At 39.5% G+C, this 16480-nt stretch overlaps 3 protein-coding genes across 3 annotated transcripts; 2 read left to right on the top strand and 1 right to left on the bottom strand.

Moving 5' to 3' along the window:
- The first annotated feature begins 168 nt into the window (after positions 1-168).
- Positions 169-2474, top strand: LOC103409407 (glucan endo-1,3-beta-D-glucosidase-like). The gene is made up of 2 exons (XM_008375173.4): positions 169-1983; positions 2108-2474. Exons 1-2 carry the CDS (start codon positions 570-572, stop codon positions 2137-2139), a joined length of 1446 nt encoding a protein of 481 aa, XP_008373395.3. The 5' UTR covers positions 169-569; the 3' UTR covers positions 2140-2474.
- A 590-nt stretch (positions 2475-3064) lies between these two features.
- On the bottom strand, positions 3065-8134 carry LOC103436744 (glutamate receptor 3.3). The gene is made up of 6 exons (XM_029104348.2): positions 7348-8134; positions 5855-7203; positions 5451-5728; positions 4358-4389; positions 3849-4255; positions 3065-3729 (listed from the first exon to the last, which is right to left on the bottom strand). The coding sequence occupies exons 1-6, from the start codon at positions 7622-7624 to the stop codon at positions 3262-3264; spliced, it is 2811 nt and encodes a 936-aa protein (XP_028960181.2). The 5' UTR covers positions 7625-8134; the 3' UTR covers positions 3065-3261.
- A 3719-nt stretch (positions 8135-11853) lies between these two features.
- LOC103436721 (probable protein phosphatase 2C 27) lies at positions 11854-16477 on the top strand. The gene is made up of 4 exons (XM_008375174.4): positions 11854-12502; positions 13951-14142; positions 15146-15351; positions 15702-16477. Exons 1-4 carry the CDS (start codon positions 12278-12280, stop codon positions 16258-16260), a joined length of 1182 nt encoding a protein of 393 aa, XP_008373396.3. The 5' UTR covers positions 11854-12277; the 3' UTR covers positions 16261-16477.
- Positions 16478-16480: the final 3 nt, after the last annotated feature.

Genomic DNA, 16480 nt, shown 5'->3' with positions numbered 1-16480 from the left:
GCAAACTTTTCTCCTACTTCTGGCCCTTTTTGTCTCACCCTCCCAATTTTCCATCTGCTGCTGCTAGTCTATTTGGAATGGCTTAACTGGAAGAAAAACAAAACCGAAAAACGCGAAAAACAAAAATCGAAGCATGAATCGATGTCTACTCCACTAGAAGGAGAAGAATTTTTTTGCAACGGGGATGCTACTATGGCTACTCATTCAGAGTTAAGGGGGGGAAATAAACACTTAAAATTACATTGGTAAAAATATCATAATCTTGGAATCGGTCAAGCTCACGCATTTAGGAAGGGAGACTGCAACAAAGATTTGTGTTCCTGTCTTCCTACCCGTGACATGTCCAGAAGATATTCCGAGCTGAAATGTCCAAGCTATCCATTTCCTATGTAATATAAAATTGAAATAGCAGGGTTAATCTTGTAATTTTGTAAAAATACCAGTGACAGACAATTACCACTACAAAGTAAAAAGTGCAGAAGTGGGATCCGATGCATGTTATATGAATCAATGCACCACAATTCATGCCGCAGCGCCTAAACACAATACTTGCTTGAACTTGAACCGCCATGGCCACCTCCCTCTCGCTCTTCCTCCTCCTCCTCCTCCACCCTTTGATTTTCAGCCCATTCCCGAACGCCGTTGTTTCAGCTGTAGGCATAAACTACGGCACTCTCGGAAGCAACCTGCCACCTCCAAAGAGAGTGGCTCAGCTCCTCCAAGCCACTCTCATAGACAAGGTCAAAATCTATGACACCAACCCCGAAATCCTCCAGGCCTTTTCCAACACCGGGATCGACCTCATTGTCGCTGTGGAGAACAGCCATGTCCCCAACATCAGCACGGAAGTGGCCGCCGCGGACCAGTGGTTTGCCACTCGCGTCCTGCCATTCATTCCCGCCACTTCCATCACTGCCATTGCCGTAGGAAACGAGTACTTAACAACTGGTGCTGCCGCAGGAAACGATGAGAAAGACCCAAACCCATCGGACCCAGCAGCTCTGGTCCAAGCAATGCAGAACTTGCACTCGGTGCTTATAGCCCGAGGGCTGGACCGTAAGATCAAGGTCACCACCCCGCACAGCATGGCGGTTTTGGCATCCTCATTTCCTCCTTCAGCTTCCACTTTCACTACAAATCTCGTGCCAACTATGACCTCTATAGCCGCCTTCTTGGCTGACACTAACGCCCCTTTCATGGTCAATGCCTACCCTTATTTCGCCTACCGGGACAACCCCGACATGGTCAATCTACAGTACGCATTACTGGGGAACTCAACCTCGACCAGCGTGCGTGACCCCAAGGGCTATGTATACACCAACATGCTGGATGCACAAATTGATGCTGTTCGATCTGCCATTGATGCATTGGGACTTGGCCACCGGAAGGTGGAGATCATGGTGTCGGAATCCGGGTGGCCGTCCAAAGGTGACTCCGGAGATATGGCGGCTACGCCAGATAATGCCAAGACTTATAACACGAGGTTGATTGAGCGTGCCCAGTCTAACAAAGGGACGCCTATGAAGCCTAATGACAAGGTTGAAATATTTGTGTTTGCTTTGTTCAACGAGAACAAAAAGGAAGGGGGTGCGACGGAGAGAAATTTTGGGATTTTCAACGGGGACGGATCGAAGGTGTACAATGTGGATTTGAGCTGCCAATTCTGCAGCAACACTGACGGAAGTGGATCCGGAGGAGGCTCTGGATTTGGTGAGAAAGTAGCGGGAGTGTTGAGGGGACCGTCAGTTTGGTGCGTTGCTAAGCCACACTCCGATGATAAGGTGCTTCAAGCTGTGTTGGATTTTTGCTGCGGAGCAGGTGGTGTGGACTGCAGGGAGATTTACGAGCACGGTGATTGTTTCGAGCCTGATAAGCTGCTTGCTCATGCATCGTATGCTATGAATGCTTACTATCAGATGCATGGCAGGAACTACTGGAATTGTGACTTCAAGGGCACTGGCTTGGTTACTTTCAGCGATCCAAGTAAGTATTTACCATTTTCATATCACAATTTTAACCAACGCCAAATGTGGCCGTTCGCTTGCATCTAAGTTCGAATCTCTCTCCTTGTTATTAATTCATTATTTGATTTGTGATTTCCGATCAGCTTACGGGACATGCCGGTATCCTCAACAGTAACTGAACAGGGAAGGAATGACAGGAGGGCACCATGTGGTTTACAACACAGAGACAGCTAGATCTTGACTTTTCACTCTTCAATACTGAGTACTGTTTGTGATTTCTGAAATTAGGGTTTAAGACTTATGTGGTTTTTTATGTTGATGATGAGGACATAGCCTTTGTTATGTCACTATCCCTATCCCATCCCAATGTAAAACAGAAGAAAAGGAGGACGGATTTGAAATTTGAGGGTGGGTTCAGGTTTTGTCCCAAAAAGTGGGGTCTTTTTCTTTCGGTGCACGTGGTTAAAAGTGAGATGCCTCCACAATCAAAGGCTTTTCTGTTTTGATAAAGTCCTGCCTCTTTTGTGATTTGGAATCTTTTTTCACTGTGTACTTTTTCACGGGACTCAGTTTCTGGTCTTAAATCCTCATCTGAAACCAAATGAGAATTTCTGAGAAAGTCTGCAAATTCAAGGGGAAGAAAGAACATGAATTTCACACGAAGGCGAGCGAGAAAGTAACTTCCAGGATTGTATGTTTCGATCTGGCATTCAGATTTCATCAAAGAATAATGCCACGGTAAATATTTAAGAGTTTCGAAATCTGAAGATCTCGAATTTATAAGTTGATCACCAACTCAACTTACAATAATTCGATGATTCAAAATAACTATACAACAAGATCTGTAGTTCTTAAAGTTATATAACAAATACAGCGACGTATAAACGGTGCACGAGTAAAATGTAAGTTTATACTGACAGCATCTAGAAAAATAAACATTGCAGACGAACTTTTTTCAGAATATTTAACTTTCGTTTCTTTTCCTGGTGGTACTGAATCTGGATGTTTAACTAAATAAGAACAAGGATTCAAAACTGAAATCAAAGCTAGACGAAACATGCGATATAAAGAAATAAAAACTTGAATTCGGACACCAAATATTACATATAAACAATCATAGCGATGATTGAGAGATACGGCAGAATGCCTTCCATTTCAGCGAATAAATATAGATCCAGAATTTGTTCCTAGAATACAAATTATATACTGCAGATGGTTCAAAATAATATTAATGCTTAGGTATGGTTAGATGAGAACTTACATGTATTGATACAGTTACGATGATCTAATGAACGAGTTAGTTGTTGGAATTAATGTCACTCCTAGCAGTCATTTCTGTTTGTTTTAATTCCAACTTGCCATCAGTAACATTGTCGGAGAATGATCTAACGATTTTCTTTCTTTTGCTTCCACTACTGGACTGATCTTTCCGCTCATCAATTATAGATAAAAATCTCTTGAGACGCCCAGATTGGGAGTTGCCAGGACTAGTTGAAACACGTTGTGTGACTTCAGCACGGCGTAACTTGTTCAAAACTTGCAAAAGATATATGAAGAGAGCAACAGAGCAAGCAATTCCACATATGAGAAAGAGGCCCCAAAAACTTTTAAGATGAAGCCGGTCTGACTCAAGTTCAGTGGTATCTAAACTGCAAGAGCTTTGCATAAGCCACTTATCATGGATACGCTGCAGATCACCATTCTCTGATAGTTGTAGAATTGCAGTTGACATGTCAACAGCTAATGGAGAGTCCCGCGGAAATGCCTATTATGGCAAGGAAAAGGAAGACATGTCAAAACTTTGTGTTTCTCATTTCGGCTAACTTCGAAAAGATCTAATGCTCCTGTTTTCAAAATAAGAATGTTCTAAGAAAGAATACTTACAAATCCCCATCCGCTTTTGGTGAACTCTGGTCCTACAACCCTAAATTTGCACTGCGATGAGAGGAAGAGTTCAACATAAGGGCGTTCATCAACCACAGCAGCAACACCTCCCTTTTTAGGACCAAGCTGGAGCGCCCGTGCGTATGCTTGAGGAGACCCAAGAGCCATAAGCCTGTTCTTGGGTATCCCAAGTTCCTCACTCAAATAATGTTCAGCAAAGGAACCAACTTGATAACCAATTGGCTCATCGCTACTTTTCAAGGATTCAATTCCTTTAATAGGAGAAGATAGGTGCTGCACTGTGAGTATTGATGTCAGACTAGCAGTGTAACTTGAGTTGATTATCAAAACCACAAAGAGCCATATGATTAGCACTACACGACCAAGGGTGCTCACAGTGTTCTCTCCTATGGAAGGGGCACAGAAGCGAGTCAGATAATAAATGAAAATTTGTTTCAATAAAGCCCAAATAAGCCGGATTTTGAAGAAAGAATCTATGCTTCACTTACTATGGGAAAAGAACAGAGTAGAGATGCTAAACCTGCAAGGTTAAGAAACAAGTCAGTAAATTAGAAAAGAAACCAATATTTGATGTTGAGGCAAGTGTCTTAGACTTCAGGTGAAAAACATATTATTGGTTTAGCACCATAACATGCTCTAGACATATGCAATGGACAGATTCGCAAATGGAGGCCAAAACCCATGCAAACACTCAGGATTCTTCCAATAAGAAGCAAAACGAATCACACAACCTGACCAAATAAAAAAAAGGTAAATTAAAGAGGAACGTAGTCACATTTGAGGTGTTTCTGCGCTTACAAATTTTAAAACAGCTCTGATTAAACACATATTGACTAGCCCTCTTCCGTTTTAGAAAGGGAAAAAAACCTTTACAGAAAATTGAAATTCATCTCTTGTACAGAAGCATTCTACGATTGACTGCTACCATCACTAGCTTCCTCTGTTGTCTCCATTCTTTTGAGGAACATTAAGTTCCACAACCTACTCGAAGATTCCATGAAAAGTTTCAGCATGGAAAACAGTTTCTAACAAGCTCTATGGGAAAGGTCTTTTAGGTTCAAAGTGTTTCTAATAAAAGCACTTTTATCGCAAGCGCTTATGAGCAGAATTGCTTACTACAAAAGCAATCCCAAATGGGTTGAGGCAAGTCCATAAATACCGACCCACCCTGGTTACAGGGGTTGGAAACATCATGACTGTTGAAGGCATGTAGAGGGAGAGTGATCAATTTTCATAATATATACACATAACCATGAAGATAGTAGTGTTCTAAGCAATGGAATAGTGAGAGTTACCGAAGTGACGGAGAAAGTGCACCAAAATCATTATTTTGGCTTCAAATAAACATTAAGTCATCAACTGCCATGTCCTCCATATATCTATCATATTTAAATTTCCGAAATTTTCTTTTCCATTATATATCACATATAACCTGAAGATGGTAGTGCTCTAAGCAGTGATACAGTGAGATAGCAAAGGAAAAACTAACCAGGTAATCAGTTTGTAAGTTGGCCAAAAAACATAAAACAGTTTGCGCAAGTTAGTAAATATCCTGATGAGAAACTTAAATATAGAACTTACCACAAGATGGTTATTAATTGCTTTTTAGGTGGACCTCTGAACTCATCATTTATCCTGTGCTCCAAAATCCACACAACTATACCAACAACAAGAAAGGAAGCAGCAGTGACAACCCACATACGCGCAGTAAATGGCCGAAAGAAAGCCCAAGCGCTGGAGTTCAATTTCTTAAACGGAGCCACTACAACAAGTCCAGATGCAGCATATGGCTGTGAAAAATCCACATTCTTTGTACGATTTGTAACAATGGCAATGTCACCAATAGCAGCATCAAAGACCTGCAATTAGTAAAAGAGAGAATTAGCTAATGAATGCACACACATATACATAAGGGCATTAGCTGATTAAACTTGGCCTTTTATGAGTTAAAATTCAAATACCAAATGCATAATATATTTACTCACACCCGTTGCAATGGAAGTCACAAGCTCTGTGTAGCTTGGGTTGTTCTTGCCATCTCCAAAAGGGATAAATCGATATGGAACAGCATATGGCAACAAGTTTACAGCAGCTGTGAATACATCTATGCAGAAACCCTTGAACATGTTATCAGTCCCCCGAACTTGTGATACAAATTCTCGGTAACTGACCCGGATAGGCACACCAATTCTTATTTGTTTCCCATTGTTTGGGAAAACCCAACCACGGGGCTTTGACAATATCTCGCCTGGCCAGACAACGCTGTATAATTGCTGGCTTGCACTTGAACGATTAGGTGGCTTCGAATAGAGCATCTCAGGGGGGACAGTTGATAAACCAGAATAGTTGCACCAGTAACCAATTCGTCGAAACCCAGTACCAAGCACGTTAATAATATCATATGCTGGAAGAGCAAGAGACCTGTCTGAATCAAACTTCACAGGGCCTGTCAACCCAAGAAAACTACTCTGCAATATATTTTTCAATAGGAGCGGACCATCATCAAATATGCTCATTGCCTCAAGGTGAAGACTACCACCTTTGTCTACAGAATTTATCCTAGAATCATTAGAGAACGAAATAATCCCACCCTGGTTAAAAAATGCATCAATAGCATGAGCAACCAGCCAAACAGAATCATAAGCATAAAGCCCATAAGAATGCAGTCCCAAGGAACCACCAGTTAGCTTGTTCCACTTAGAGAAAAAGGCCCTCTTTCTATCAGAATCCGGTGTGTGTTGGCGCAGCACAAGAACTCCTTGCATCGTATCCATGATCTCAGGAGAAAGAGGAAGAGCAGAATCCAAAAGAGACGATAGCCAATCTGTAGCTATCCACACAAATCCATCACCCATCATTTGAAGATATTGTGCCACGGAGAGAACATTGAGACCTAAATCAGTATTGACATGAAGAACTATAACTCGAGATTCCAATTGCGAGACCTTAACAAGAAGATCCATGAGGTCACCCCGGGTAGCTCCATGTCCAGGGGGAATTCCTAACTTGTAAGAAATTCTACAGCGCCTTTCGGCAAGTTTATCATCTAAAGTTGAAACTCCATTACGTCCGTAATCATCATCAATATAAATGGCAATAACATCCTTCCAACCGTAATGATCAACCATTTCAGCCACAGCAGTCATTTGATATAAATCACTGTGTGTTGTCCTAACGAAAAAGGGAAACTGAAGGGACGAGAGAGTAGGGTCTGTGGCTGCAAATGACAATAAGGGAACTTGGAGTTCATTTGAAACATGGGATATGATATGGGCAACGACAGAAGATTGTGGGCCTATAATGGCCACAATATCAGTCTCCATGAATTGCAGAGCTGTAATTAGCACAAGTTTTAATTAGCAGCACAACAACGAATTACGTACAATCTCAAAGCAATTTCTGAAATAGAATTCTTGACTATCAAAATCTAGAAAACACAAAAAAAAAACAACCGAAAATTGCGTAAAAAAGTGGTCACCTTGCACCATTCCAAGAAAGCCACTGCAATTGGAGCTCTGCATATTGACAGCAAGCTTGGTGCCATGGAGAATGCTGGAATTGGAGTTGACATCTTTGACAGCTTCCCGAATGGCAAGCTTGGCAACTCTTCCAATGGTGGACTCAAAGGTGAAAATTGCTCCAATTTTCACAACAGCTGGTCTTGAACTTGAATGTGAAGACCCAAATCCAAATGGCAAATCCCAGCAAACAACACACACAAACACCAATCCAAAAACCCTAAAACCTAAATTCATTGTGAATAAACTATTTCTATGAAGAATTTGGATTTCCCACTAAAGAGAAAGCTCTGCTCTGAGTCTTTGATTTTGAGGAGCATCAAAAACCCAAACTCAAAACCTCATTTGTCGGCAAGGCACTACAACACAGTGATTGATTCGGCCATAAGTAATTGGATTAAACAAGAGAATCCCAATTTGTACTCTGCTGCTAGTACTGATTATAATTAAACTGGAGCTTTACCCTCTTAAGCATTAAAAAACGATAAAAAGCGATTGAGATTTATCTTAAAAATTTAATTTAATTAAATCTCAACAGGTTGATGTGCACAAGAGAATCATGCTTTATACCTAACAAGTAAAGCTCCCAACCAAGTGAAATCAATAGTGTAGAGAGGAGGAAATTGTTCTTCTCTTCCTCGCCAATCAAGGAATTTCCTTTCGTTTTCCCCAAAAAAAAAAAAAAAACATATCAAGGAATTTCCTTTCTCTGACAAAAAGGCTACCTGCTTGCCTATACTTTGAAGTAGATTCTCTTATTCTCATCCATTTCTCTCTCATCCTTTTGCTTATTCATTTTTGTCTTATTATTTTTATAAATAAATCAATATAAAATGTTAATGTGATTTAACTAGTCGTTCAAATATAAGAAAAGAGAATGAGAGAGAGATTAAGAGGCATCCACCCGATACTTTTGGGTTTGGACTTAAAGTGAAAGTTCACAGGGCCATACAAATGTGGGAAATTTTACTTTGTGTAAGATCTGTGCTTACATTTTTTTTTTTGTAAATAAAGGTGTTTGATTAATTGATTGTCAGTTAGTACTATAATATAGTTGTATTTCTTTTTATTTGTAAGCGAGAGGTTTTAGATTTTGTTCTCATATCGAAAATTTCGGTTTGGGAATCGGGACTAAGGTTTTGGTTCGGCATCTCATACCAAACCACCCCTAGTTGCCAACCACCCATATGCAGTCCCAATAGCTCCATTTTGATTGGATGACATGGAGAAGAAAAACTTTAGATTTTAATTTAAGGGTTGAAGATGATTTAAGGGGAAAGGAGAAAGTTTAAAACTATTATATTATTTTAAGGAATGAGAGTTTCGAACTATGAATCAAGGGTAGAAACCCAACATCTAATCTACTAAGATATTAGACTACATCCTTCTCATTTTGCTCCACAAAAACTCCTAAGTCTAAATGGAGCCATAAAGTTACTTATATAGGTGAGTCATACGTGAAATTCTGTCCATCTAAAACCCCTAAAATTGGTCAATGGTGTACTTGGGCCTTTAGATCCATTTTTTGTAAGTTGTCATGCACAACTTAAGTTAACAAGCTCAATAGGCCTAGAAACCTGATGCTAATTTTAAGGCCCAATACAGTGTCTTACATTCATAAAAGTAAGTAAAAAACTTGATCAATCATAACCTATTTAATTAACTAATTGTTATAAATAGGCAAAAGTTAGAGAGATAACCTTTGCTAGGACAAAAGCGAAGCAATTGCAAAATATTATACCAACACAAAATGATTGCAGAGGAAGTGAGGAATATTATTATTATCAGTTGTTTTTCTCTGGTAGTGTCTTGATCACCTATGTGGTGATCTATTTATAAAAGGTTTACAATGAATGAAAACAACTTCCCGTGACATAACACAACAAATTATGCCTTATTCATTACTATTCACATGTGGGCATACAATCCCACTATTTACAACACTAATTTAGTTGATATCATTTTCATTTGTTTTTCCAAAAATATCTTCATTAGTTTTTTCAAAATTTCAAGTTAATACGTGTGCAATTCATTTCATTAAATACTAATGGGGAAATCAGATAAATGATCCCTGTGCTGATGAGGTATTCGAAACATAACCCTATAAAAAAATTTGAATTTGGTGAAGTCTGTTAGGATTTATTGTGCAATTCCTTCCTCTTCATCTTCTTCCCCTGCATGTAACATCCCACATCGCCTAGGAGAGTGATCCTTAAATATATATTCACATCCCTACCTAGCACGAGGGTTTTTGGGAGCTCACTGGCTTCGGGTTCCGTAAGAACTCCGAAGTTAAGCGAGAAGGAGGCTAGAGCACTCCCAGGATGGATGACCCACTGGGAAGTTGCTCGTGAGTTCCCAAAAACAAAACCGTGAGGGAATGGTAAGCCCAAAGCGGACAATATTGTGCTACGGTGATGGAGCGGGCCCGGGAAGTGGTCCGTCCCGGGCTGGGATGTGACACTGCAACCCAGAAAAAAGAAAAAAAAGCCCTTTAGTTCGTCTTCCTCCCTCCTCTTCTTCTTCCCCCTCGTCTCTTCTCCCCCATCCTCATCTTCTTCCCCTTGCAACCCACAAAAAAAAGAAAAAAAAAAAACCCTTCAGTTCGTCTTCCCCCCCTCCTCCTCCTCATCATCTCTTCTTCCCCATCTTCATCTTCTTCCCCCTACAACCCACCAAAAAAAACCCCTTCAGTTCTTCTTCCCCTTCCTCCTCCCCTCTCTTCTCCCCCATCTTCATCTTCTTCCCCCCCGACCCTCGTAATTGCAACCTAGAAAAAAAAAAAACCCATATCCTTTCTACGCCACCATTGCCGGGCTCATGAGGTGAAAATGGGAGGAATGAGTGTGGATTTAAGGAGTGGGGTGTGTAGAGGAGGGAAGAGGGTGGGTGCGGGTGCGAAGGTGGGTGCCGAGGGGGGGGAGGGGTGGGGGTGAAAAGGAGAAAGGGCTCAGGGAAGGTGGGGGTGGGGTGGGTTTTTGGATGAGAGGGGAGGTGAAGAGAGTGGAGGAGAGGGAGGTGGTTGGAAGGCTTGGGAAGGAGAAGAGGGGTGGGGAAAGGTTGTGGGGGTGGGTTCTACGTTTTCTAAGGTTTTTTTTTTTAATTATTTTTTTTGCCATGTGGCACACATTTGGCAGCCATGTTAGCATTTAACGGATCAATTGATGAAAAATTTAACGGAGGTATTATTTTGAAATAAAATAGTACGTGAGGTATGAAAGTGAAATGTTTTAAAGATGTTGTATGAGGTTGTAATATAATAGACCTCAAACTTGATGGATTACTATGTAATTTACCCTTTTAAATTGTAAAACTGAATGGGAAATTTGATTTAAACCCATATAACTTTTTTTCTACACCCAACTTAAATTTTAAATGTGAATTGCTTATTTTATTTTATTGCATAATTACTATCAAGTACAAGATAAAATTAACAATAAATTAAAAATTATCAATAAACCCACAATTAATAATCTAACCCTACCACAATGCAATCTTTATCCTATGTTCATTTTAGCTAAATGTCGCTTTAAACCCTACCGGATGGATGATGATTTTGAAAAGCGTTGATTTGCACAAGCTGTTAATAATGCTGTAAATGTCACTTGTTCTAGTTGAACCACGCTATTCAGCATCTCATAAAAAAGGCCAAGAGACGTATTAGCATATTTGTGGGATGCATTAGCTGATATTATTGATGTCCAAATGATTAAGCTCTTACATTTTGCTTGATCAAAATCCCGTTGTGCCTAGTAAAGAAAACTCGACTTTGCATGAATATCGATGTATAATAGCACTTGCAGCACACTAATTTTTGCTTGATCAAAATCCCTTTGTGCCCAGACAAATTAAATTGTTTCCAACAACATAAGCTTGTACTTCCTCTCTAACTTTCAAATTTGATAAATACGATACTGTGGGAAGAATACTTGACAATGTCACAGTATTTGGTCTGCAACCGCATGCCTGCATTACACAAATTAAATTTAATGCCACTTCGTGCCGGTTGTTTTGAACTAAACCAAAAATCACAGCATTCCAAATACTTAACTTTGGCTTCTTACTATCTCGAAAAACAACTACGACTTTGTCAACAAACCCATGAAACATGTACCCCAAAACTAATGAGTCATAAGTGACCTCAACCTTTTCACTCATCTCATCAAATAATTCTTGAATGAGTTGCAGAACATTGGTTTTTAAGTTTTTATTTCTAAATGCGTGCAAAGATAAATTTATAAATTGAATTGGGTTTGTGAGGGTAATTTAGGTAATAAATTTGAGTTTAAAGAGATATCGATAATTTAATTAAAAGTAATGGATGTAAAGAGTAAATTGAGTGTAGAAAGAAATTAGATGAGTTCAAATAAAATTTTCCAAACCGAATTAATTTGATTGGGGTCATTTTGTCGGTAACATCCACGTCAACAAACAGATCTTTGAATTGAATGCAAAACGTACGTGTCGGTATCCTCCCCCGTACTTGTACGTCCAGCTACGAGATCCAGTGGATTACCTAGAATCGCCGGTGTCCAACAATATACCAGCAAAGTTAACGAACTCGACTCTCTCTCTCCTCCATCATTCTAAAAAAGCTCAGATATCTTTCCAATTTCTTTCACATTCTTCAAAGCAATTGCCTTGTCCAATTTCTCTGTCAATTATTGCGTTTACTTTGAGAATTCTCTCTGGTTATTGGGTGAAACTGGAATCCTTTCAGTAAATGGTACATGGTAAATTGTCGATGCTTTTGGTTTGCTAGCTTGGTAATTATTGCTTCTAATTTGGGACATTTGTGTCAACAATTTTGTGCTGCGTATTTGCTTCCATTTGCAAAGTTCTGGAAGGAATCGTTTACGGGGGGTTGTGTTGAATTGAAGCATATGTGATATGACTTTTGATCTGCCTGTGAGCATGGCGGCCGGCACGGAATTTTCGCCTCCTTCTAGCGTGCTGGAAGTTGGGTGCAATAAGGATAATGCAGCAGCATTGGAAGGTGAGGTTTCTGATAGTTTGAGTGATTTGAAACAAATGACAAATCGAAGGCCTCCGCGGTATTCCTCAGCCTTGCGGCACAGCGTGAGCTCCGTCGGGCATCTGACAGCAGATGATTTGGTAAGCATTTTGTTTTCTTGGTTGCTAAGTTATCAATATTCATATGGTTGAAGTAAATGCATAGAGTAACTCCTGTTCTAGTGTATGATTACTGTAAATGGATAGAGTATATACGGGCAAAAAGAGTCCGTAAAAAGCTTTCATATAAGAAACAAGAAATTGTAGCCTATTGAAAGCAATCCAAGGTCAATTTTACCAAAAACAAAAGCAATCCAAGGCCTAGGTTCGAGATCCGCAGTCGACAATCCTGGTGGGCGATCTGTAAAAACCAAAAAAGGGGCTAAGACCCCCTCAGAAAGTCCTCAATGAGGTTTGTGGTATGCCCTGGCCTTGGATGGGGTAGCCTCCCCTCCCCCGAAACCCTTTTTTACCAAAAAATAAAAACATAAGAAAAGAATGGGTTAATCACTCAACAAATCTAATGTCAAATTCGCGTAAAATTTGACTTTTGGTGATCCATTTTATCCACAATATGTATTGAAAATCTAGAATCTAACAATTAGGCGGATAGATGGATAGGTCAATCAAAATTGGCTTTAAAAGAGAGAAAAAACATAACAGGTTAATCAAAATTGGCTTCAGATTTGAGCTTCAATTGATGGATAGGTCAAATATCAAATTTACAGAAACTCTGTACCGGAGAGTAGAAGTTTGGAAGCCAAAGTCATCATAAATATTCAACATAGACTGGTAAAATAACACTTTCATGGTGGTTGGGTTCGATATGATTACTTGTTAATGTGTGCTTAATGAAATAACCATGTCCACAAGCTCACAAATGTCTCAGCATAATGCCCGTATCATCACTTGCATTTATCCCTAGTGTCAACTTTGTGTCACAGATGCTTTGAACAAACTAGGAGTATAAATTTGTTCTTTTTTAGCATGAAACGAAGATCAATAACTATATCTTTTCATCACATGCAAAAGGACCCAAACTTTGTTTTCCAGTTTGTGGTCTGTGTGTAAAAACTTGTCTTTGATAAAATCGCTTCATGAGATTAGTGTTTTGGATAAGGTAAAGGTTACTGTGGGCTCGTTTTTCATCCTTGCATATGCTCTGGATCGTTCATGTAATGTTTTGCTTTGGTTTCTGTTTTTGTGCAATTAACTTGAAAAGGAAAATCATGTTTGGAATCTTTATAATACTGATGCAATTCAAAAAAAGGGAAGTGTTTTTAGCACCCTAAAATCTCATTTTACACTCCTCACAAGTGTATTTTTCTTTCTAAGTATAGAAAGTTTGGAGTGCAAAATGAGATTTTTGGAGTGCCAATAACATTTCCCTTCCAAAAATTGTAAGATTCCAAGTTCTGTTTTTCTTTTCCACTGTCTTTTCGCATCTAAAAGAGTGAATTTGTTTTTATTGTATTCAGTTTTCCCTTCTGTTTTCTTTTGGCATCAAATTTCAGGATTTCATTTGAACTGACTTTATCACCTTTCTCCAGTTGGATGATGACAGTGTATCCACTAAGTCGCCCTCCAATCAAAAGTCAAGGTTTCTCCCTGTGTTCCGTTCAGGAAGTTGTGCTGAAAGAGGACCTAAACAGTACATGGAGGATGAACACGTATGCATAGATAATCTTATTGATCATTTTGGTGAAACTGATGACTTCTCTTCACCTGGAGCTTTCTATGGGGTGAGCGTCCCCTTCTTACCTTACCACTTTAACTGTTCATTAGTCAGAAGACATTTTAATGCCCTTCTTAAGGCAGGATAGTTGATGGAACATTAGTAATTTGTCTGCTTCTTTATCATTGTGGTTCCTGTAGAGTATATAGCAGGGTTGTTACTTGTTAATCCATACTCAAAAGCAGGGGCAAAGCCAGGAGTTTTATACATAGGGGGCACCCTCAATTTGTATCCCTAATATAAATCAATTTCAGAAGGGAAAAAAACTCAAGTTTCCCTAAGGGAAATGGTTTTCGTACATCCTTTATCATTTTGCACACCTTTGTTTTATTATGTCCCTTGATTTTCAAATGATTTCTCCAGTTCAACGCCCAAAAATAAATAGAGATGTGTAGGACGAGAAAAAAATGTGCGAACTAGGAAATGTAAATATATTGGACCAAGGAAGGTTGCTGTCTGCAAAAGATACAAAGAATAATTTTTTTAGAAAAAAGACCAAATAAAAATCATCAAAATGGTTTGAAAGACAGCATATTAGGATAAGTTTACTTTGCAATAAATGTGAGGGGGCACGTGCTCCCCTGGCCACCATATAGCTTTGCCCAAGAAGTATTTGATCATCATCAGTCTTTTCCCAAGTTAAACAATTTTGTACTCTGTAGTATCACTGACCTCCAATGATTTATTTTATCTTCCTTATACAAAATGTTGTCGTTAATATAGTTGTAATAAATATTTTCCCTGTAGTGAGAGATTAGTATATGTGAATTGGAGATAAACTGGCTGAATCCATGGATTGAGAAATTAGTATACTGGACTTTCAATTGTTAATAGTCTTTTTTACTTTTACCTGACCATTATTTAGTAAATAATTATTTACATACTTTCTATTAAATTCAATGGTGTCTGCCCTTCCCTCTCTTGTAATTGGGATAGTGATCTTGGAAAGTGGCGTACATTGCGTTTTATACAAATTTTTTTGTGATATTAATTTGTACACATGTAAACAGGTATTTGATGGTCACGGAGGCACAGATGCAGCATCATTTATCAGAAAAAACATCCTTAAATACATTGTTGATGATTCCCATTTTCCAAGGTGTTTGGACAGGGCCATTAAGAGTGCTTATCTGAAAGCTGATTGTGCATTTGCAGATGTGATTTCTCTTGACATCTCCTCTGGCACTACTGCCCTGACTTCCCTGATTTGGGGAAGGTAAGGCCACTCTTTTGCTACTTTTAAGTATATATTTGCATTTGGGATGCTACTGGTGCTGATGAACTTTTTGCTAGTTTTTCTTACAGTTGTTTTAATTAGGCACAAGTTTAACTCCCAGGTTCCAGGACATCTCGTGCCTATACTGATTTCTGTAGATAAGGCGTACTTATATCTGACTACAGTTGTGAATCTTGTGATAGTTCTCTATGTAAATTATGAAAGAAGAACGAAATTGAATGATGAGCGTTGAGTTTGCATAGAATTGATTCTAAATACTTTGCATTTAGAAGTGGTGAATCTTAATTAGGTTTCATGCCTTAGTCTTACATACTCTGTACTTCCCGCAGGACCCTGATAGTTGCTAATGCTGGGGATTGTCGAGCTGTGTTGGGGAGGCGGGGTAGAGCAGTAGAGATGTCAAAAGACCACAAACCAAATTGTAAATCTGAAAGACTAAGAATTGAGAATCTTGGCGGTGTCATATATGACGGTTATCTCAATGGCCAATTATCTGTGGCCCGTGCTCTAGGAGACTGGCACATGAAGGGTGCAAAAGGCTCTGCCTGTCCTCTAAGTGCAGAGCCTGAGTTGCAGGAGACACGCCTGACTGAAGATGATGAGTTTTTGATAATGGGGTGTGATGGCTTGTGGGACGTAATGAGCAGCCAATGCGCCGTCACAATGACAAGGAAAGAATTGATGGTCCACAATGATCCTGAGAGATGCTCAAGAGAACTGGTCAGGGAGGCGCTCATGCGCAACGCATGTGATAATTTAACTGTTATTGTGGTTTGTTTTCTACCGGACCCTCCCCCTAAAATAGAGATACCGCAAACCAGAGTTCGAAGGAGCATATCTTTAGAAGGGCTCAATTTACTGAAGGGTGTACTGGACTGTAACTCATGAAACAAAGACATGGTGCAATGAGTGAGTTATGTACAGAAGCGAAAGGGCCTAAAACGGACGTGAGGGGGCTCTGTTTTTCTCACCCCGAAGGCATAAGCTGCTGATTGTTGTGTTGCTAAAAGTCAGGTTGTTTGTAATGCTGTATATTCTGTACATCTAACAAAGCTATGTTCTACGAATGGGAAGTATTCATCTTCGTTGTTTGATTTCTGGCAAATAG

Source organism: Malus domestica, chromosome 06 (assembly GCF_042453785.1).
Source record: "Malus domestica chromosome 06, GDT2T_hap1".
Lineage (NCBI taxonomy): Eukaryota > Viridiplantae > Streptophyta > Magnoliopsida > Rosales > Rosaceae > Malus > Malus domestica.
The sequence above is the reverse complement of the archived record's forward strand: the minus strand, read 5'-3'. Positions and strand labels throughout refer to the sequence as shown.

Coding starts and splice junctions, on each gene's coding strand:
- LOC103409407 (XM_008375173.4), top strand. CDS start 570: ATGGCCACCTCCCTCTCGCTCTTCCTCCTCCTCCTCCTCCACCCTTTG. Junction 1,984..2,107: donor GGTTACTTTCAGCGATCCAA/GTAAGTATTTAC, acceptor ATTTCCGATCAG/CTTACGGGACATGCCGGTAT.
- LOC103436744 (XM_029104348.2), bottom strand. CDS start 7,624: ATGAATTTAGGTTTTAGGGTTTTTGGATTGGTGTTTGTGTGTGTTGTT. Junction 4,390..5,450: donor CAATTAATAACCATCTTGTG/GTAAGTTCTATA, acceptor TTAACCTTGCAG/GTTTAGCATCTCTACTCTGT. Junction 4,256..4,357: donor TACTCTGTTCTTTTCCCATA/GTAAGTGAAGCA, acceptor CCCCTTCCATAG/GAGAGAACACTGTGAGCACC.
- LOC103436721 (XM_008375174.4), top strand. CDS start 12,278: ATGACTTTTGATCTGCCTGTGAGCATGGCGGCCGGCACGGAATTTTCG. Junction 12,503..13,950: donor ATCTGACAGCAGATGATTTG/GTAAGCATTTTG, acceptor ACCTTTCTCCAG/TTGGATGATGACAGTGTATC. Junction 14,143..15,145: donor CACCTGGAGCTTTCTATGGG/GTGAGCGTCCCC, acceptor ACATGTAAACAG/GTATTTGATGGTCACGGAGG.